Consider the following 22,601-nt stretch of genomic DNA (forward strand, 5'->3'; position numbering starts at 1 on the left):
CGGTCATAAAAGGCCGACCATAGGAAATGAATGGGAAATCGGCAAAAACACAAAAATTCTCTGAATATTTGTGTGTATAATCTACAAATCGGCCACAATGCCGAAAAAAAGTACACAGCAGTAAAGGGGTGACACTCTAAAACATCAAGAGTGTGATATTGACACATCCACTCACACACGCACACTTATACACACACACTTACACACACACGCACACTTATACACACACACACCTATGAAAAACTGAGCCTATGAACCACATTTTGAATTTTTAAAAATCACAGCTTCGTCTGAAAAATATGAAACTTGGTGACTTTTCTAGCATTAGGTATGTTAACACAAAAAAAAAGTGGGGCATGATTCAAGCATGCTAAGTGGTCGTAAAAAAAATACTCCCACTTGTGCTCTTCGGTCAAAAATGACACCATAAGAAATGAATGGGAAATCTGCAAAAACACAAATTCACAGAGAAAAATCTATATTTCTAACAACAACAAAAAAATCTAAAACTTCATAATAAATAGTTTTTGAGATTTTTTAAATATATATTCAAATCCATCAAAAAAATAAATAAATAAATAAATAAATAAATAAATAAATAAATAAATAAATAAATAAATAAATAAATAAATAAATAAATAAATAAATAAATGTGTTCAAAAGAGAACTAGGGAATTCTCCATAGAGACCTCTAGTGATTACCTCATGGTTGCATGATTTCTTAAATAATTCCAAAAGAGGGCACTAATCTGCCTTCAAAAAAAAAATATATATATTTTGAAGGCCTAGTCTCTATTTTAACCTGAAATACTGCAATAATTTATTTATTTATTTATTTTTTAAATTACAATTTTTTTTTTTATATAATTTTCAATGGGAAAAATAGACCATAATTATTGCATAAATATAAAAAAAATACCATCAAATCATCTCAAAATACAAAATTAAAAAGAAAAAATATTATTGAAGTAAAAAAATAAATTGCATTGGTTTTACTGGGGTGGAGGAAGTTTAATTTTTAGGTGTCCGGTCACTTATGACCGGGAAGACAACCAATGCAACCCCTAAACGAAGAGCACCTGAAGGTTAAAGCAATACTAAAAAAAATTTACCCCACAAGCAACACTGTTTCTTAAGTTATCAGTATCGCAACAGCAGAGCCTGCTTTAAATGTGGCGACGGCTTTGTGTCACGGATGTGTATTCATGAATTAAAGAATCAGGGGTTTTGTTTGCTTTATTACCGTTACAAGTTTCCTGGATGCTCGTCACCCGCGCCTCGTGTCTGTGAGAGGAGGGAGGATGCGCAAATGACGTCAAAGCAGTGTAAAAAATAACCCAAATGTAAGAGTTGTAAGGAATCTCCTTGAAAGGTGTTAATATATGTTGAAATGTCCCCGTGTATTTACATGGTGTCATTAAAACGCAGGCTGATAATATAATCTTTATGAGTTAGCTCTTGCTGGAGACAGAACTGGAATAAACCTGTTTTACCCGGTATAGGCTCCTATCATGCTTCACGTGCACGAGTATTGCTTCCCCACAGCTCTCGCCGACACGCGCATACTCGTGCCTTCAGATCATTTCGGTCACGCTTAGTCATGTTCTGATCCTCACAAAATGCTCAAATTGCTCTTCATAAGATTGGTATTATTAACTAAAACTCATTTTGAAATACTTGCATTTTCATAGAGCACATAAGGCGAGTGATGTTGCAGTAAAATAACAAACAATCTAATTCCGTGCTGTGATATGTTGACTCTGCAGACATATGAGCTCCAGGACAAGTTTAGATTTGTTTTTTGTTCAAACAGACAGGTGAGATATGATCGCATCCTGCTAGTTCACCAAGTGCAGTGCGCGTTCACGGTTCTCAGTAGTACAGCAGGCGGACATCGTGCCCGCGCTTGAATACCGGCTTCAGCCGGTATAAATTCTACCACGCTTCAGTCAGGGAAACAGAGACAGAGAGCTGGCCGATAATACTTGATCTAGTATAATATCAGTATTTATAAGTTCTTATTGTAGTCGAACATAAATTCGGAAGCGATATATTTAAACGGGGGCTTCACTTGTGACTTCCAAACGACTCTCGCTCGCTTTCCACAGAAGTGACTGCGGATGCTCAGGGCAGAAACGATGATCTGTGGTTAACACTTAAAAAAAGAAGCCAGCTAGAGCTGTTGGTTTTTGTTTTCTTTCAATATCCCGAGTTTTCTCCGGTTTCTTCAACGTCTCGGTAAGTAAAAAACGAGTTATACCTAAAGTATATAACATTTGAATGCCGTTTTTTTCTAGTGGGTCTAAGAACAGATGCCCTTATTGCCCTGATAAAGTTACTAATTGCGTCACATTATGTCTCTTATGGTAGTAACAGTTGCGCTGCTGACCATCAACCAAATGCGTAGGGCCCCTGCTGACCCATTCAATATCATTTATTACCGGGCGGACGGAATGGATAATTTGAATGAAACACCCATGAAGCACACATATCCAAGTGCAACTCAAAAAAATTAAGACAATTAAAGTATAATATATATATATATATATATATATATATATATATATATATATATATATATATATATATATATATATATATATATATATATATATATATATGAAAGTGTAAAGTGTTGCTTGACTCAGGCACTCCCTTCTTTCTCTAATATCCCAACATACATAACAAAGATTTTATGCATATGGCTTTGTAGCACCTTGAAAGGTGAAATAATCCAGCAGATTAAAGACAATCTTGCAAACAAAGCCTGCTGTTGAGTTGACAAGGACACACCATTAGCCCCAGTGTGGAAATAGCTTACATCCTATCTAAGACTCTCTGTTCTGTCACTTTGCTTATATTTATAGAAACGTCAGTGTCCATCATGACAGGTTTGATGTCAGCTCTGAAGGGCTGCACGAGCCCTAATGTGTACGCTGAGGTGCCAGATGGAGGCTGGGGCTGGATGGTGGCTGCCGCCTTCTTCTTCGTGGAGGTTTTCACTTATGGCATCATCAAGATTTTTGGGATTTTCCTCCAGGACCTCATGAGAGACTTTAATGAAACCAACAGCAGAGTGTCTTGGGTCGTCTCCATCTGTGTCTTTGTCATGGCCTTCACAGGTAATTCAGTCTAGACATTTAAAGATATAGTACAGAACTGGTCGTACCACACAACATTTACACAATGCAAATGTTGTTGACACAAATGGTAAGCTGTACAAGAGAAAAATACCTTGATAGTACAAGATAGTACAAGAAGATTGTTCTCTGGTGAACACTTTACGCAAGTTTTGCAGTGCTAAACCAGTTTTCCATTACTCGCTTTTGCTTTTACTCTCATAGAGACATCTGTAGAAGCCATTGTGTGCTATTTTTAAGTTTGCTTCATCATCAGTGCAGGTTTTATTCTAAAGTGACCACAACTTCAAGGCTGCACAACATCAGATGCACAACTCAGTTAAGTTCAAGGAAGTTTAGGGGAAAAAAAATAGGTAATTATAAAAATACCACACACAGCTCAAAAGAGGCGGGTACAAACTGTGGAATTAAGAAACAAGCTGTGTCATCAGATCTGTGATTTCCCTGTATTTCTCTCAGGCCTTAAAGGGACAGTTCACCCAAAAATGAAAATTCTGTCCTCATTTACCCTCATGACATTCCAAAGGAAGATATTTTGAAAAAATTCTTCTTCTTTTTTTGTCTCAACCAAAAAACTGTTGGGTAACCAACATTCTTCAAAATGTCTTCTTTTCAATTCCAAAGAAGAAAGGAAGTCAAACAGGTTTGAAACGACATAGTGGTGAGTAAATGATGACAGAACTTTTCATATTTGGTGAACTGTCCCTGTAAAACATGCACAGAATATCAGATATCGAAGTCTTCCAGGGTGAACCTGTCAAACTAATCCTGACTTCCGAGCAAATCTTTTCATCTTGGCATTTGTGCTGAGAGTGAGCGATGCCACATTTAGTGGAAGTGCTGACCTGTGCTATGAAAGGACTGCCGGCTGTTATGATGGCAGACTGGAGATTCACTCACTTTGCCCAGTGACAAAAAGCAGCCCCACCATTTCATGACTCAGTGGACAGATTGACATTCTTTTAGCTGAAAAGGGCTTCAAAAGATCATTCTTGTTCAAACAGAGGCAGTCACTCAAAAGAGCTCAGATAGAAAATGATTACCCAAAGCAAAACTGGCTAGTGATGCTGTCTATATGCCCTTGTTGCAAAAATGACACCAATGTGAATGGATGATTTAAGGAAGTGCAAAGATTTATGTATTTGTAATTTAATTTGAACTGTAATACTGCAAACATACCACAGTGTGTCTGAGTTTATCAAACGTGTTTGTAATTGGCACCATCTTTCCCACAGCTCCTCTTTCCACGGTGATGAGTAATCGCTTTGGCTATCGGCCCGTCGTCATGCTCGGTGGTCTGCTCATTAGCCTGGGCACAATCACAACGGCCTTCACCAAATCCATAACTGAGATGTACATCACCATGGGAATCGTTGCAGGTAAATCCACCTTCTGTGTGAGTTTATATGTACGATACATGTTTTGGGACCCTAATTGCTCCAAAACAAAACATGTAAAATTCAGTATTTTAAGAAATTTTGCATTGTGTTTTTATATTGCCAGTGCTGTGTGTAACTTAAAACTTTTTTCCTCAGGGTGGCGTGGCATGACATTTTGAAAACTGATTACGTTTCATGAGATATTTTTCATCCATAGGATTTGTCATCGAATTATTTCATTCTTTTTGTTTAAAAAGTAATGGCTGCTGAAAATTCAGCTTTGCCATCACAGGAATTAATCAAATGTGCAGATATATTTAAATAGAAAACAGTTATTGTAAATTGTGATAATATTTTACATCATGTTCTTTTCTATTCACTTACTTTTTTCAAAGACACAGATAGGGAATTCAAGCAGTGCTGTGACTGGTATATGGCTTGTTATCCCTTGTACCCTTGTTAACACTCTTATATAACATGATTCATTTATAAAGTGTTTTTTCATGTGTTGACATTTCATGCGGTAACAAAAATGGATGTTAATGTGATTCTAGCACATCAGCTGTTTTAACTGAAAGCAACTTGCACTGACATATCTCAAAATATGTCCTGATTAATCTAAACCCTGTCTGTGAAACCAGGCCAATGTATTTGAATGTTTCATTTTTACTGAATAATATATTCACACTATCTGATCAGTCCACATGTGGTAAATCACTCTTTCATTTGTTGTTTTAAAGGGCTGATGTTTTCTATAAACAAAATCCAAATTGCACAGAATCCTTTTGGTTAACACTTTAGTTTAGGGCCCAATTCTCACTAACTAGCTGCTTATTAGAATGCTTATAACTAGAATGTTAACAACTACCTTACTAACTATTAATAAGCCGTAATTAGTTTAGTATTGTTTATTGAGGCAAAAGTCGTAGTCAATAGTTAGTTAATAGTGAGAATTGGACCCTAAACTAAAGTGTGACATTATGTTTTTCCAGATTTTTCAAAAGATGCACTGCTAGCTTTCCCCCAAATTTGAAACACTCCCTCCCCGGCACTATTAGTTGATCCTAACCTTGCCGATCTTCTCCTTGTCTCTTTTTTTTGTCTCTTTTAAATACAGTTTTCTTTCAGCCCTTTGCCCAGTTTGTCCCATGGAAGAGAGCGGCCTGGTTCTTTGCGCACCTGAGCTCCTTGTGTTGAAGAGACCAGTGGCTGTCATCTCCCTCTTTGCTATTTATTTACAGGCCTGGGCTACTGCCTTACCTTCCTGCCTACAGTCACCATCCTGTCGCAGTACTTCAGCAAGCGCCGCTCCCTCGTCACATCAATAGCCTCCACTGGAGAATGCTTCTCCCTGCTAGCCCTCGCACCAGGTATGATCGACAGGGTTGTGCAACAGACTCTTCTGGATAGTTCGCACAAAATGTGTCATCGTTTTCTCACCCTCATGTTTTTCATTTGAATGTCTTTCTTCTGCAGAACACAAAAGAAGATATTTCGAAAAATGTTTCAGCTGTCCAAAACATAATTGGACCCCACTGAACACTGAGACATTTTTCAAAATATCTTCTTTTGTGTTCCACAGAAGAAAGTCATACAGGGGCAATATTGATACAATATTTGGAGGCATGGGCCACTTTTACTAGCACAAGCAAACTTCTTTTGAATGTTAAAGATTAGCCAAGCATGTACATAACATGATAAAAGCCTATTTGGAAGTCAAATCAATTTGAATAGTCATAAAAGAGTTTAGAGACTACTACTTTTATTCTTACTCTTACTACTCTCATTTGAATTCATGCTGCAGCTATGAATGCGCTGAAGGAGCAGATCGGCTGGCGTTACTGCTTGATCATTATTGGGGTTATGCAGGCCTCAGTCATTGTCTGTGGAGCCCTGCTGAAGCCAATAGTCATTAAACCCAAACCTGCCACAACTGAGGATTCCACATGCCCCCTTAAGGAACCGGAATCAAAATATGACCAGGAGAATGAATTTACACATACCTCTATTGGCTCTGTGGACTCTGGGGTCCAGTCTGTCACCTCCTCTCAGATCAACCTGTCCGACGGCCAGGAATCTACAGAACGTGACTCTGCAGAGAAAAAAGCACTTAGGAAAAAAGAGGAAGGAGAAAATGTTGAAGACGAGCTACCAGTGCTGCCTGAGACTTCGGGGGTCTCTAGGCCCAAGCTGTTGGACTTCTCTGTGCTCAGGGACGCCAGCTTCAACTGCTACGCACTGTTTGGCCTGTTCGCCACACTGGGCTTCTTCGCTCCACAGCTCTACATCATTGAGCTGAGTGTGAGCCGAGGAGTGTCACGTGACAACGCCACCTACATGCTCTCAGCCATGGCCGTGGCCGAGATTCTAGGTCGACTGTCCATGGGTTGGGTCCTCAATCACCAGCCCATTCGCAAGATCTACATTCTGCTGATTTGCACAGTGCTGCTGTGTCCGGTGCTGGTCGTCTTCACCTTTGTCACGGAGTTCTGGGGGCTCATGTCCTGCTCCTGTTTCTACGGCTTCCTGCTGGGCACCGTGGCCTCCAGCCACATCCCCATGCTGGCTGAAGATGACGTGATGGGCATTCAGAGGATGTCATCGGCTGTTGGCGTCTATGTCTGCATCCAGAGCTTTGCAGGACTGGCCGGTCCACCACTAGGAGGTAAAAAAACAGCTTCTGTAAACTAGCAAAACAAACAGAACAGAAGTTTATAGAACAGATTAAAATATGATGAAGAAAAAGTCAAAATCAAAAAGTGGTATCCAAATTATTAATTAAATTGTTTACTCAATTAAATATTACATTCATCATGGTCATTGTACTAATGTTATGTTAAAATATTAACACTTTACACCAGTCTTTGGAAATATTATCAAAATTTGGTGACTGTGAAAAAAGAAAACTACGGTAGCACTTTATTTTACTGTCCTGTTTCCCATGTACATACTACGTTCTTATTACAGTAATTGCAATAACCGGGTAATAACTAGGTACTAAACCTGAACCTAAACCCATGTAGTTACCTTATATTACCCAGCACTTTCTTAGATAAGTACACTATAAGTGCACGTACTGTAAAATAAAGTGCAATAACATCTTAAGTGCACATGAACTATAAACCTCACCCTATAAACCTCTTCAGCCCCCTGAACTCGAATAGACTAGAGTTTTGTTTACAAAGTTACTAATTAATTTGCCTCCAACACATATTTATGTTAATCTTCGTGTTTCAGGTTTTCTGGTAGACAAGACTGACAATTACGGATCAGCCTTTTACTCCTGCGCGGCTGGGATGGGAGTAGGGGCTCTGTTTCTTGGACTGGTGCGTCCAGCCAAATCCGGCCTCTGTCTTCGGAGGAGGAGAAATGACCAGCAAACACCGGACAGAGACTCTACCTCACAGGGAAGTGATGATGGCACTGTTGACTTTGTAGAAATGGACATGGAGTCTGACAACAGTCCTGCAAAGTGCAGACCTTGGCCAGTATGAATACCGCCTCACCTCAAGAGTAAACATACTTGTTATCCTCCACTTGAATGTTGTCCCAAAGGTTGCAATACACAGACCCTGTTCCAACAGGGTAAAACAGTCACAAATCAAAGGTTATGTCAATGAAAGGAGAGTTTAATCACTCTTCATTGCACTTATGCTGAACACCCAATCATAACCCCCAAAACAAGTTTACATTTTTTTTTATTACTTGTTATTATTTATTGAAACAGTAAACAAGCGTTTCAAGGCTCCATTCCAGTCTGTGGTAGTAGTCATACTACAGTCTCCACACACTTTAAGAGAGGGCAAGAATTAAAAGTGTTCAATTCTATAACTCTCATTTACCAAAGTCTGCCAAGTGTGAAGATGACTATTTATTTTATAATTATATCGACCATAAATCATCATAGCGCTCACAGTTCTCAGCTTTAACATCTAAGAAAATGAAACCTCAGGCTGTTTTGCTGCTTACAGTGAGGCCATGATGCGTATTTCTATTGCATTAGGTTGTATAAACCTCATTCAATGTTAAAGGCGAGACAGGTACAAAGCTGCTGTCTAGTTTTTCAGGGTTATATGTCATTCGCTTGCTTGGATCTCTTGTTTAATGGGTTGACTAGTATTGCTATTGCGAAGATTGGAACATCTCTTCGCTTAACGCAGGATTTGCACCACTTTTTATTTTGCATGTTACCTCCCTGACCCTAGACCGGGGTCGTAACACTCAAACATTCACTATTATAGATGAAGCAGATTGTGATGTAACCTGCTTCAGAGGCAAGTCTTCCATCACGAGGAAGTTACTCACCATCAGTCAGAACATGTTGAATGAAGGATGATTTATTCTGACAAAATGTCAAAGGCTGCTGGCCTCTGAATTCCTGAGATGTAGATCTAGAAACACATTCAAGAGTTTCTTATAAGACGTTATGGCTCTAGAATGTTACCGCTGTAATTTGGAGAGCGCCGTCTGTGCCTTGTCAAAGAGTTCTGCGGAATCAAGAGCTCGTGACTTGAAACGGTAAACTAAAGGGGCCGTTCACATAGAATGCGTTCTTGCTTTTAAAGCACGAGATTTGGTGTCTTTCCAGATGTGTTTTTAAAAAGTAAACTTATAACTTGACGTGAAACACTGAAAACGCCACAAGAGGCGGTGCAACAGTCAAATATGTCAGTCTAGTTCAAAAGTCACCATGAAATGGTGTTCTGGTTTGAGAAGCCGGCGGATATATGTCACAATATTGAAGAAAGCACTATCACAACTTCCATTTCATGCAGACTTTAAAAGCCGCATTGTGGAATACAAAACGAGATGTGGCATGGAGGAATGAAAAAGAATAGTCACGAGACGCGTAAACAGATTAAGTGAATGCGGCACAAAGACATCCGTAAAAAGTATCGCATTGAAGTGTGTCCTGTGGGAACCGGCCTCAAGAGATGCTCTTAAAACACTGGATGAATAGCTATATTGACTGTAGTATTTATTTTTAAACCCTCTGGTATTGTTTGGTCATTTTAGACCAAAATGTAAAAATTTTAAAAATCGCTACTTCATCGAAATGGTACGAAACTTGGTAATTTTTTCACAGTCGCTATGTGACCACAAAAAATATATTGTGGATTTGATTTGAAAAAGCTAAATGGTCGTAAAAAAAAAAGAGGAAAAATACGAAAATATGAATTTATGTAGATCTACAAATTAGCCATGATGCAGAAAAAAGTGCACAGCAATGAAGGTATAATATCAAAAGTACAAAATATACATGTTTTTTTGATGTTATGTGTAACAAAATGTCTTTGTGTTCGTTTGACTGTAGCAAAATGGATGCAAAAACTGACACTTCAAATCAAAATTTCACACAAAATTCAAAAACTTGGCAAAAAATAGTTTTGGAGAATGGCTAAATATATATTGAAATAGTAAAAATAAGTATTTATGTGTAAAAACAAATAGATAATTTATAAGCCTCATAATATAGAGCTAAATAGAAATCTGGCACTAATCTGCCTTCAAAAATTTGATTTTAAAGGCATTGTCTCTATTTTAATGTGAAATACTGCTTTAATTTAAAAATAATACAAGTATTAGAAAATATAACATTTTATTATTTTCAATGGGAAAAATGTATCATAATTATTGCATAAATATGCAGCATTAGTCCCATAAAATTCTCTCTCTCTCTCTCTCTCAAAAAAAAAACTGAACAAAAATACATTACATTGATTTTACAGAAAATAAAAAAGTTACATTTCAGGTGTTCAGTCTTTTGACTGCGCACAACACAAGTGTGACTAAAATGAAATGAACAATACCAGAGGGTTAAGGTGTAATGCACTGCATGAATGGCACAAGAATGGATACAGTATCTGAGTGACTTTAAATGCGAAGAGAAGTAAATGTATTCTAGCGGATGAGATGAGTCTGTAGATGAATTCCATTAAACGCACTTACCTAATGACTTGAACTCTTATGTACCTCTTATGTTCTGTAAACTCTCTTAATTTGATACATGTATTTAAATACTGTTTATTTGGGTTTTGTACTTTTATTGAGAAAACACGTTGTGTGCCTTTTTTCTTTGATTTTTTTTTTAAATGTAATGCATACTTCTGCCTGTGAGATAATGCACTTCTGAATATTGCAATGCCAGTTTGTTTAATGTATAATAAACACAATTATTTTTTCCTACACATTTTCCATTTCAAAATTCCATACTTTACCAGACTCAAATTTCCAAACCTTTTTTCCAGACCATTTTAACATAAATGGTTCATACAGCATTATTTTTTTTTAGCATTGAATTCTTTATATAGCAGTCATCTGTAAATAGTCTCTTTTTTCCCATGGATTTCTCAAAGTGATGACATGCGTTTACAAGATGAGAAGAAAGCTTAAACGCTTCATATCCTGCATATATTCACCTCTGGCACATCAGTTTGATACTGTTATCGTGTCAAAGTAAAGTCTGACTTAGATGATTGTTTGCTGCTTTATCTGTTGCTGGTTTGAGTGGCGCACACACAGTCGATGTATGTGGTAAGACTAATGGCCATAAAGACCAAGCTTTGCATAATGAAAATGTGCGCCTTGAATGTATTCAATTGTGTTCAACAATCACTAAAGAATGACTAAACTTGACATGAAAATTCTCTGCTTGTATGATATTTTTATTCCTTTTTTAAGACATTCTTTATTCTTTCTTATTGTTTATTTTATATTTTATACAGGGGCAGTAGTCTGTAAACGCAAACATTTTTCCATACACAGTCTTCTTTTTTACAAACTTATCCAGACAGGGAAATCACTCAGATCAAATTCCAGACTTTGTAGGAAGGAAGCCTGTTGAAAGGAATCCGGCTCAGTCAGTTTTTTGTATTGCTAGTGGTGCAGGTATGACGTCACGTTGTAGCCCAACCGCCGCCAACCAAGCATCGCACTGGTTCCCTCGAGAGAGAACAAAAAAAAACAACTCTTTCAGTTTTTATCTCGAACAATATACTATATATATATATATATATATATATATATATATATATATATATATATATATATATATATATATATATATATATATATATATATATATATATATATATATATATATGTTATAACATCCAGAGGAGAACTGGCACCCCGACTGACGCTAAATTTTCAACTAAATATACAAATATAAATGTATATGTATTTATATGTATATAAAATATACAAATAAAATTACTGATCTGCCCGCATTGTCACTATATGAGAGCGGCTGTACAGCCGAATCTAATTATATCGCATAATTTTCCTGTTTAACACGGTGAAGCTGCTTTGAGACAATCGGCATTGTAAAAAGCGCTACGTTATATAAATAAAGGTGACCTGCCCGGCGTGATGATTTTTAAATTAATCTCCCCGACCGCCTCTGTAGGCCCATTTAGCCACTTCTTAGTAACCACCTTTTTCAAAACACACACACACACACACACACACACACACACACACACACACACACACACACACACACACACACACACACACACACACACACACACACACACACACACACACACACAATCACTAATGTGGTAATACTTATGTATTTTATGTCGTAGAATAAAACGTGAAAGTGTCTTGAGTTTGTGTTCACCACAGACAAAAATAATAATTAAAAAAAAAAAAGACCTGACGATGGAACCGGAAGAGATAAAATACTAACGCTCTTCCTTCCGCGATGTGGCCTAAAGTGATGTCACACCTGCACCAGAAGCAGTCACTGGACAAAGAGCTGAGTCATATTGCTCTGCTGCAGCCGAAGATAAGCACAGCACATGCTGTAGCTAGAGTAACCACTCTCTGTGGGGACCATAGACCATAGTAAAAGGGACAGGCTGCAGTTATTTTGTATCTTGGGAGTGCAGTGAGGTGGCAACAGCAGTGCCTGTAGTAGCACGTGTGTGGAAACAGTCCCAAACTAAAAGCTATTCAGAGTTTAAAGCTAGGATACAGTCAAACTATTGTTTTGATGAAGTAGTTAGCAATATTCGTCTTAACAAAAGAGAAATATAAGGCACAAACACAACTGTTTTAGTGCATCCGCATTCAATTGGACATGAATTGGCACTAACTGCGGCTAAAAAATCTAATTAAACATTTCAAATGCTTTCTAAATCAGTGTTTCTCAAACCTGTCCTGGAGCACCACCAGCCCTGCACATTTTGAATGTCTCCCTTATCCATCACACCTGATTCAACTCATTAGTAGAGGACTGCAAGACCTGAAATGGGTGTGTGTCAGATATAAGGAGACTCCAGGACAGGTTTGAGAAATACTGGGATGATTTTAAATCCTCTGGAAAGCATTGCTCCACAGTCCATTAGTGCGCACAAGCTTTGTTTCTGCACAAATTAACATGACATTTCTAATTATATTATTTTTCATAAAGTTCTTCAAAGAATGTTTTAGATTTAATATTTTGCTTTAGAACAGTGTACAAATCAATGATAGAAATACAATTGTATGTATAATATTACAATATTTTTTATTAATATAGATTTTTTTTTAGCCATGTATTGTAAATAAAGTAGAACTCACTGAGACCCTGGATATATTTGGTGCAACACCGCCTCCTAGTGTTCACAGAGTGTAATTGCACTTTCACAGAGAGAGAGTTGATCATTAAATATTTGTAGAAATTAAAACAAGCTGCAATTGCTCATATAATACACATCAAATATAAGTTTTTGCAAAATGATTTTATTGAGTCAATGATGAATGAGGAAGCATAGGTTAGACTGTACAATGAAAAGCAGATCTATATTCAGTACTGAGCACAAGAGTTTTGAAGTCTTTAGTATGAATTATTTTGATATGAGGACTCAAAAGCATCCACATTAATTAAAAAACAAAAACAAACCTAAGTACGAAAAAAAAAAAAGGACCAGAAATGTCTGAGGCATCAAACTGGAGGCACTAAGAATTCTTTGTGGCAGGCATAAGTCTTGCATAATTATAATAATCAAACTTGATTATCTGGGCAAAACTGAAAATGGCCTCTTGATCAGAAATCACGTTCAGGAGAAAGCTACAGTGAGAAAGACTTGTTTTGTTTATACGCCATTCTTAACCGAAAGAGCAGAGAAAACGTTCATCTCTCACGCGTCACAGTGCACAGAGGAGAAATACAGCTAGAGTAGTGTATCTGCAGCATCGCCCCTTCCTTTAAACATGTCAACCGCTAGGGAGCGCGCTAAAGACGACAGGAACCATCGAGGTGGTGTGCGTGTCAGTGGGTGTCGCTTTTGTCCTCCACCCGTCACACTGACAGATCTGTCAAAGCTACACCAGTGACATTGTTCGCAAAAGCACTTGGGTTTGCCCTCGGGGCTCTCGCACGCAGGAAGTCGTGGACTCGTAAATGTCCTCAGCCATTCCACTGGGTTTTGGCAAGGGCATAACACTCGCTTTATTAAGTTCAAAGGCAGATAATACAATGTTTAAAGACTCGGCATGCTAGAACTAGGCAGCAAATACTAGAGGTTATTTCAGCATTCTCAAAATCACACTGAAATTCGCTCAAATCAGTCAAAATCTTGTGCTTGGAACATTTCGAGTTAGTTTTGTGAAAGTCAGATACTAAGGCGACAACAAAAGCTCCGCAATGCCCGATTTGCTGGCATCGGGGGGGCCGTGAATGGCACTAGAAAACACAGGACACTGTCAGTGGAGCGTGAAGACGTAACACTTGCTTTTCATGAGCCTCCCGGGACTTCAGCCAGGGGCGTAAGGCAGAATTCGACCCACCAGACAAAGAGTCCTCTACTGCTGCGCCGGGCTGCAGCCATCTGAATGCATACAGGCATCATTCAGCGCAAAAGCAGCCAAAAGAGCAACCTTGAATGGCGCGAACTGCGGGCAGGGAGTCAGTATCTCGGGATTTGTGGGTGCAGAGGCAAAAACAGCTATACATTTCAGTGTAGGTTACATATCTGTTAGGAAAGAGTGAGGAGGGTGAGGTACAGACTATTTACATAAAATACTTACTACAACAGTAGTATTCAGGGCGGACATGGCACTATACAAAGTAGCTATACACAACCATTGAGGGAATGAGGTTCACATAGTAAGATCTATCCCTTTTGAGGAAAGCTATTCAAATTATTGGTACCTTAAACACGTGGCACTTGTGTGAATACAGATGCTTTTTGTTAGCGGGGTCTGACCAAAAAGCCAGTATAGTTTGGTTGTGGACCAAAAAAAAACAACAACAAAAAAAAAAAACGACTTAAAACGAAGCAAATAAATTAACAAGACGCCGTTTTTTTTGTTCCCTGATGGATAAAGAAGTTCTTCCAGACACTAGCTAGGGCCGAGGTGGTGGAGGATGTCTGCGGGCCAGCAAGGAAATGTGATTTCCAGCCACTGATGGACAGCTACAATTAGTGGATGTTCCTGAAGGCGAACAGTTAATTTCATTGGAACGCTAAAGTGGTCTACATTCAGCCCTGAGTTTATGCTGTATGCATACTGTTTCTATCAGCTCGCCTAGCGTGGCTAACCACAGTACAAGTTCAGTTTATCAAGTGGTACGAATTGTGAGCGTTATCCATCAGCGGAGGAAAATCAAGAGTGTAAACGTTTTGAAACATAACTTAAGAAGTTTATCTGTAAATATATTCATAGATCTATAAACAGATTCTAAAATTTTACAATTGATTACACGTTTAAAACACCAATCAAAATGAGGGGGGGATTAAGGCCAGGCAGATATCGACAGAAAGGCTCAGAACAGTTCCTGTTAAAAGGTTAAAACAGCATTTGCATCTCATCTTGCTATTTGGTCAGTAATAAAAGGCTCAAAGGTAACAAAATCGAGGACAGTGCTAAAATCTCTTCCTGCTTTTTTCCTCTTTTTGAGGGGAGGAACGCATTGCGTTTGGCACCTTCGGCGAGAGGGTGCCGCTCAATGACACGTACAGCTTCTCTTGGCAGGACAAGTGTGAGTGTGATATACTCTCTTCTCTAAGCTTACTCTTTAAGAGAATAACTACCCGCCGTCCTGTGCTCCTGACAGACCGCTAGGCCTTCTTCGTCGCGTAAAAGCACGTCAGAGCTATTCAGAAAGGTTACTGTGTGGAGTACAAACATCTGAGCAGAAGAGGGTTATTTTGGAGAGATCTGAAAGGAAATGGCTGGACCAACATCACTGCAGCATGAGCTGTTTGAGGTTGTCGTGCAAGATGGTGTCCTTGACGTCGCGGAAGACCAGGCGAATGTTCTCTGTGTTAATGGCAGTGGTGAAGTGGTGGTAGAGGGGCTTCTGCTGCTGGTCTCGCCGCTTGTTCCGGAAACAATCCACCAGGAACCTCTGCACATCCTCCAGACTGTGCGGCTCCCCTGTGTACTCGGGAAAGTAGTCTTTGATGGCCACCGCTTTGACCTTCTCCTCAAGCAAGTCTGTCTTGTTGAGGAAGAGGATGATGGAAACGTTGCTGAAGACGCGGTTGTTGACTATGGTCTCGAAGATGTTAAGTGACTCCATGAGACGGTTGGTCAGCCGGTCCTCCATCAGCACCTGGTCGAACTCGCTGGACGAGACGAGGAAGAGGATCGAGGTGACGCTGTCAAAGCACTCGAACCACCTGCGGCGCTCCGACCGCTGGCCGCCCACGTCCACCATCTTGAAGGGCACATTCTTGATCTCAAAGTCGTACTCGTGAATACCCTTGGTGGGCTTACGTGCCAGCAGGATGTCTTGCTGGGTTGGTAGATACTCCTGTGCAGAGAGAGAAACAGAGGGACCATTTATCAGAGATGACGTGAAGGGACAAAACAGAAGATTCAAAGCAACATTTGATCGGGAATTTTAATTCAGGGTCAAGCAGGTCAAACACGTTATCCTTTTTTTGATGTTCATGGTAAAATAAGATTGTGGTGTAAAGCTTATAATGAAGCTGGTGAGCTCCAAGCACAGGTGCTTGGATCATGATGGAATGAGATTTGCATGCGGTGATTGATATGATATTAAAATCATCATGCGACAGCAGTTTGCATACCACACATCTGCTAGATACCACTTGAAGGCTAGAATGCACAACAAAACTGTGTACAGTCAGAAAAGATTTAAAAGCACTAGATGTCATACACTTTCATACATTTACACTTCGTAAATGGTTGGAGAAAATCTGGACATTTTCTGCGCTTTTCTGTAAAATATGTCAAATCCAACTGGCTAAAATCTGCAGACTAGCTCTGATGGTTCAACTAGTGCTGACCCCAGACTGCAAATGGGAAAAAATGGTGTCATCTATTCCAGTCTTAAATTAAACTACTAGAGAAAATAATAATGTTCAATTAAAAAGGCATTTACCTAATTTAACATTTTCCCTAATGATTCTACACATGCACCTTCTCTTAACAATTCTGTAGCAACTGTCAATTCTTAAAGGGTTAGTTCCCCCAAAAAGGAAAATAATGTCATTTATTTCTCACCCTTGTGCCGTTCCACACCCGTAAGATTAATATTATAAAGCGAAGAGAATATTTTTGCTGCGCCAAAAAAACTAAATAACGACTTGTATAGTGATGGCCAATTTCAAAATACTGCTTCATGAAGCTTTGGAGCGTTATTAATGAGTGTGTTGAATCATGATTCGGATCGAGTGTCAAACCGCCCAACTACTGATATCGCGTGACTTTGGCACTCCGAACCGCTGGTTTGATACACGGATTCATAACGCATATCGCAATATATTTTTAGAGAGGAAATGTCATTGCTGGCTATGCAGGCCTCACTGAGCCTTCGGATTTCAACAAAAATATCTTCATTTGTGTTCCGAAGATGAACAGAGGTCTTTGCATGAGGGTGAGGAATAAATGACATTATTTTAATTTTTGGGTGTACTAACCCTTTAAATGTCTTTTTTTCCCTCAATTAAAGAGTATTTAATTTAATTAGAGAGAAATTAAAGAATTTACGAGTTAGAAATAGTGTTTATAGAAATACATATACAGTGAGGTCCAAAACTGGGATCCAAATGACATAAAATGAGAATAGTATTTAAATATTTAACACACTGCACGATTTCTAGGTAGTAGGTAACCATTTAAATTTGGAACCCTGACTGTAATGTGAACTTTATCCTCAGGAGAGTGCTGTAACAAATAGTTTACAAAATTGTAGAGACATTCATGATACGTTTTTATCTGTAAAATTGCTAAGCTAATATTAACATTTTTGTAAATCAAACATTGTTTATTAAAAATGAAGGAATGCGATCTCCGACTCAGGAACTCCATTGTATGATCTCATCATGGTTTTTCCTACTGGAAATAAACTTGATAAAGCACTGACAATAAATCAATAGTATGTAAAACTGAAACTGTGGGGACAGGACAACCGGGGGGAAAAAAGCAAACAACTAAAATGGCCAGCTCATGGCTCATTCTCCACATTGTTGGCATACCAGAGTTGGGGGTTGGTGGAGTATAACATTAGCAAAAAGGTGAAGCTGGATCGAAGCACTGGCCAATACAGAGTGTGAGGGCAAATGCACACAAAATGCATTAGATGAAACTCTACACTAAAGTGAACGCAAGATGTCAAGTCGATAAGAGAAACAGTGCTCAGTGCAAGCACATAAAACCTGAGGTACATTTCTGAAATTCCAGACAGGATAACATCAACGACACCTGCCTTGAATGGATCCACCGAGGCGGTACTCATGTCTGGATGCTGCGCCCATCGAAAAGTTGCGTTATTTACATGTAATTTACACTGAACAATTCTTTAGTAACTATTGCTTAAGTGTTTAATAACCACACAAAAATAGTCCCACATTTTTGTGTTGACAGAAATTAACTTTCATCAACCTACAATTTCATTGATTCCCACTGAAACTGCCAACAGATTTTGTTTTTACAAACTGAAGTAGGAGTCAAAATTATTATCTATAATCATCAGAATGCTGTAGATGCTGTCAACAGAGCTTAAGCTGTATCTTATAATACTTTAAGATTTCTAGTCATACGAAGATAAATTGCTCTTTCCACTGCGAGATTCAAACTAAAGTTCAACCAAACATACTGACACATACTCTGCATGCCTGCATTGTGTCACATGCCTGAGGTAAGTAACCCTTCTTCCTCATCTCCTCCTAAATATTTATGAGTCTGGGCCACTGAGGTCGACTCCCACACTTCATCCACCCAAGGAGGATGAATGTAAACTGAAACAAACATACTTTCCAACAGAGTCAAGCGGCCATTTCCCTCTCTGAGCGTGCAGTATTTCCTCTTCCTGTTTGTCGATGGTGTGATTGCAGAAGTTGGTCCACATTGCCATGACGTGGCAGAGTTAAGAGTAGCCAGTCTGAGGCGTGCCGCCTGGACCAGAGTGCATTCAACACTGCTTCCTTTTTCCCAGCACAGAAATTTAAGATGACAGACACGAGAGCCGAGACCGAACGACAGCATGACGTCAAGGAGCGTAATACAGAAACTAAGATATGTGGGTAAACAAAGTGAATGTTCCTGGTTTTCAGTCTCTCTTCCTAACGTGGCATTAGTGCTTGAAACAATATGAACAAGTTTGACCGTTTTCATAAGCCGAGAATTTAAAACGGGTTATCTGATCCTTCGTTCTAGAACAGAGCTGTATGGAGTCAAAGCTGAGATACTAATCATTACATTTACTGCAGTCAGCAGCATCTAGAAAGAGCGCAAAACCACAAACATCCGTTTAGTACTGAGAGAAAGAACACGAGCGGCAGGCGGCGAGTCACATGACGCACAGGGAACTGCGCTGGGCGCTCGTGCATCAGCCAGGCGCTGATGCTGTGACAGAATGATCTGCTAAAAACTAATCTGTCAACACACTCCACATCTAAAATGCAAAGGAAGAGGGAATAAATATAGGGATCTAAATAACTACGATTCTCAAAAAGTTCTAGTCCTACAATAAAAAGATTATACTATATAGAGTATTTGTACAATATCGGCAATAAGGACTCAATTGAGTGTTGTTGTCATCATGGTTTGAATATAGAACAATAGTAGTGTAGGCCTATTACAAAATTAGTGTCAAGACTTTTTCTGGCTGGTCTATAATCCAAAAATTCATATTATATTAGGATTTTTTTGCCCAATTTGTCTCTTCTTTCTCCGAAAGAGGGATTGTGACTATTTTCTGTTATTAAACTTATTATTAAAGTGTTGCTTTTTATGAACACAGCATTTTTCATAATTGTTCATCAGTGTGAGCAGTGAGCACATCATGGATCATCTGAGTGAGTAAGAAAACCCTCATTTCTTATAGTCATCCTTAAATCACCCAGCCTCATGTCACGCAGTGTCTTCTCGACTGATTCTTTCAAATATCTTACACAAAAACTGAAGTATTATCAGTATTACTATAGGAAGTATTATGAGAAGGGTTGACATGTGACCTTTGATGTCAGCAGAGCTAGTTTCACTTCTCTCTGTCGGAGCTGGCTGGTGAGCAGGGAAACCCTGTCAGGCCCCACAGCATTGTGAGAAAAAAACAGACAGGCATTCATCTGTCTGACATTATCTTCAGCATTTGCCATTCAGTATTTCCTTCATGCTCCGCTATATAAAGTGATTAATCGAAGACTGCGTCAATATAAAAGAGCTCTTTAGCAATGCCTAGCTGTTTCTATACTGCACTTAATCATTCAGCATCTTGAATCCAAGTACAGACTGAGATGTGTATTTAATATGCACTGGACAAACCCCCACCCATAAGTACTTTCAAGAGATTGTTCACCCAAAAATGAAACTTCTTTCTGTATTGGGTGGGACATAAAATAAGATATTTTGAGAAATGTATTTTGTCCATACATTGGAAGTCAATAGGCTCAAATGTTGTTTGGTTGCCAATGTTTATCAAAATATCTACAGAAGACAGTAGGTTATACAGGTTTGCAATGACAAGAAGGCGAGTAAATGATGACAGAATGTTAAGTTTCCTAAATTTCTGTTCTGAAACTGTCAATATTTATATTATCAATTTCCAGACCCACATGGAATATATGCCTGCACATTTCCACAGAAATCAAACACTGCCGTTAACAAACATTTAGAGTAGGGATGCTAGATATATCGACCACCATATCGGCCGATATTTTAACATTTTTAGTGTTATCGTTACCGACCCGATAAGAAAATTTGTCTGAGATATTAAAGCAGATTAAATAATGGATTTTTTTTATTTAGCTGAGAGGCTTCAGATGTGCACTGTTCACCATGATGGTTTTGAATTACTTGAAATATGACTGAAATCTCTTAGAAAAAGAAAATACACTCAAGTGCAACATTTGCAGCGCAGGTCTGTCATAGAAGCTACATAAAATTGTAATGAAAACAATACTGTAAAAGAATGTTGTGAATTCTTTGTACGCTGGTGTTTTAGCATTTTGTTACAGGAAGTATAAGCGCATCCACAACAGAGTTACACCTTCTTGACTATAAGTTTGCTTGTGCATTCGCAGCCTTTGGTTTTGTGCAATTGTTGTAATAACAATTGTGATACGTTTATTTTGTGTATATATATTTCTGATTTATCTCGTATAGAAAGCATTTTGTTAGAGTCAAAAGCGACGCGCCAGTGATCTTTAGCTTCAGCATATATGCAGCCCAAACGGCAATACACAACATTCATAACTGGGACTGTTATATTACATAACATTATAATAAGAACACTTGTAATAAAATGTGAATTCTTTGGGTTTAGTTTCCGTGTTACGGGAAGAGACCACCCACAACAGGAATTCTGATTAGCACGTAACTAAGTTCAAGTTCACTTGTACATTTGCAACATGTTGATATAAATTGTATTAGCATGTTTATGTTATGTAATAGTGTGTATAAATATCTGAATAATCTCAAATAGGATGAATTTGGCGGAGTTAATTAACCTGCTAACAAAGCGCTTCAAGTATCCCGGTGTCCATTCAGCTCACCAGCTTCAACGCACGCAGCTAACAGCAATGCTGTTTTTTGAAACAGTAATTATAATTTTAAATGTTTCTTTAAAAAAAAAAAAGATTTTTTAAAAATTATTAACATTGCTGCATTATTAATAATAAACACTTTTTTTATTTTTCATTTATACATTTTCATCCACAATTGTCTGTGCGGACTCAGAAACTATTCCATTTTATTTATCCATGGCACATGCATTTTGATTCTTTATACTCAAGTAATGTTGTCTTGTTTGCATTATTTAGCCATTATTTTATTTATTTGTAAGGCAATAGAGTTTTTGTTTATAAAGAAGTTGGCCATAGGAGTGTAAATATATTTGAAAACTTACACTGGTCCAAACTAGGGTACTGCTATGTTGAAGTGCTTGGGATATGGCTTTTAATGGTGAAACTTTTGTTTTTGAAATCAGGCTCTCAAAAACTATATAAAAAATTGTATTGGGTTATCGGCTTTCAAATATAAAGAATTATCAGTTATCAGACAATTTTATTTTCATATCGGTGAATTCCTACTTTACAGCTTTTCACACTTGAAATAGCGTGAAAAAGCTAGACAATGTAAACCCAGGTAAACAAAATCCTGGGTTATCTTGCATCAACGTTTCACATTGCTTATAAAATTTACCATGGGTTAATCCTGGGTCATTCATACACTGCGGTTTCTTACAGTATATTACTAAACCCTGGGTTAACGACCTTATTTGCAGTGTCAGTGTCACTGACTGGATGCACACTGCAAAAGCAGTGCTAACACTAGAGCATGGTTTCATTACACCGGGTAAAAAGTGGTGCTAACCCTGCTTCTAAAGGTCAAGTGTGAAAAGTTCCTTTACCCAGGGTTAAAAACAGTGTTTAGAACAACAATGCACAGTGTGCAAAGCCCTGTGTTTATTTCACACTTAGGCTAATTTGTTAGGTGCTTTCCACTTTCAATAAGTCGGTTTTTTATTTAAATCCATTCAGCAGAACTCACTCTAAAATGAGTGATCCTCCCCTTTAAAAAAAAATTAAAGGCACCCTGAACCATACATAATAAAATACTACTAATCATAAATATTAGTGACAAAAACATGCGACACTAGCACAGACAGAATGATGAT

At 38.3% G+C, this 22,601-nt stretch overlaps 2 protein-coding genes across 2 annotated transcripts in view; one reads left to right on the forward strand and one right to left on the reverse strand.

Moving 5' to 3' along the window:
• The first annotated feature begins 1,877 nt into the window (after positions 1-1,877).
• On the forward strand, positions 1,878-11,166 carry slc16a6b (solute carrier family 16 member 6b). The gene is made up of 6 exons (XM_079840982.1): positions 1,878-2,238; positions 2,868-3,122; positions 4,376-4,519; positions 5,761-5,889; positions 6,324-7,184; positions 7,757-11,166. Exons 2-6 carry the CDS (start codon positions 2,885-2,887, stop codon positions 8,011-8,013), a joined length of 1,629 nt encoding a protein of 542 aa, XP_079697108.1. The 5' UTR covers positions 1,878-2,238; positions 2,868-2,884; the 3' UTR covers positions 8,014-11,166.
• A 2,067-nt stretch (positions 11,167-13,233) lies between these two features.
• gna13b (guanine nucleotide binding protein (G protein), alpha 13b) overlaps positions 13,234-22,601 on the reverse strand; it is a 42,194-nt gene continuing 32,826 nt past the window's right edge. The window contains exon 4 of the mRNA XM_079828612.1: positions 13,234-16,271. Within this exon, the coding sequence (XP_079684738.1) occupies positions 15,699-16,271 (573 nt within the window). The 3' untranslated portion in view covers positions 13,234-15,698. The remainder of the gene's footprint in view (positions 16,272-22,601) is intronic.

This window comes from Gobio gobio (assembly GCF_949357685.1).
Source record: "Gobio gobio genome assembly, chromosome: 1".
NCBI classification, from domain to species: domain Eukaryota; kingdom Metazoa; phylum Chordata; class Actinopteri; order Cypriniformes; family Gobionidae; genus Gobio; species Gobio gobio.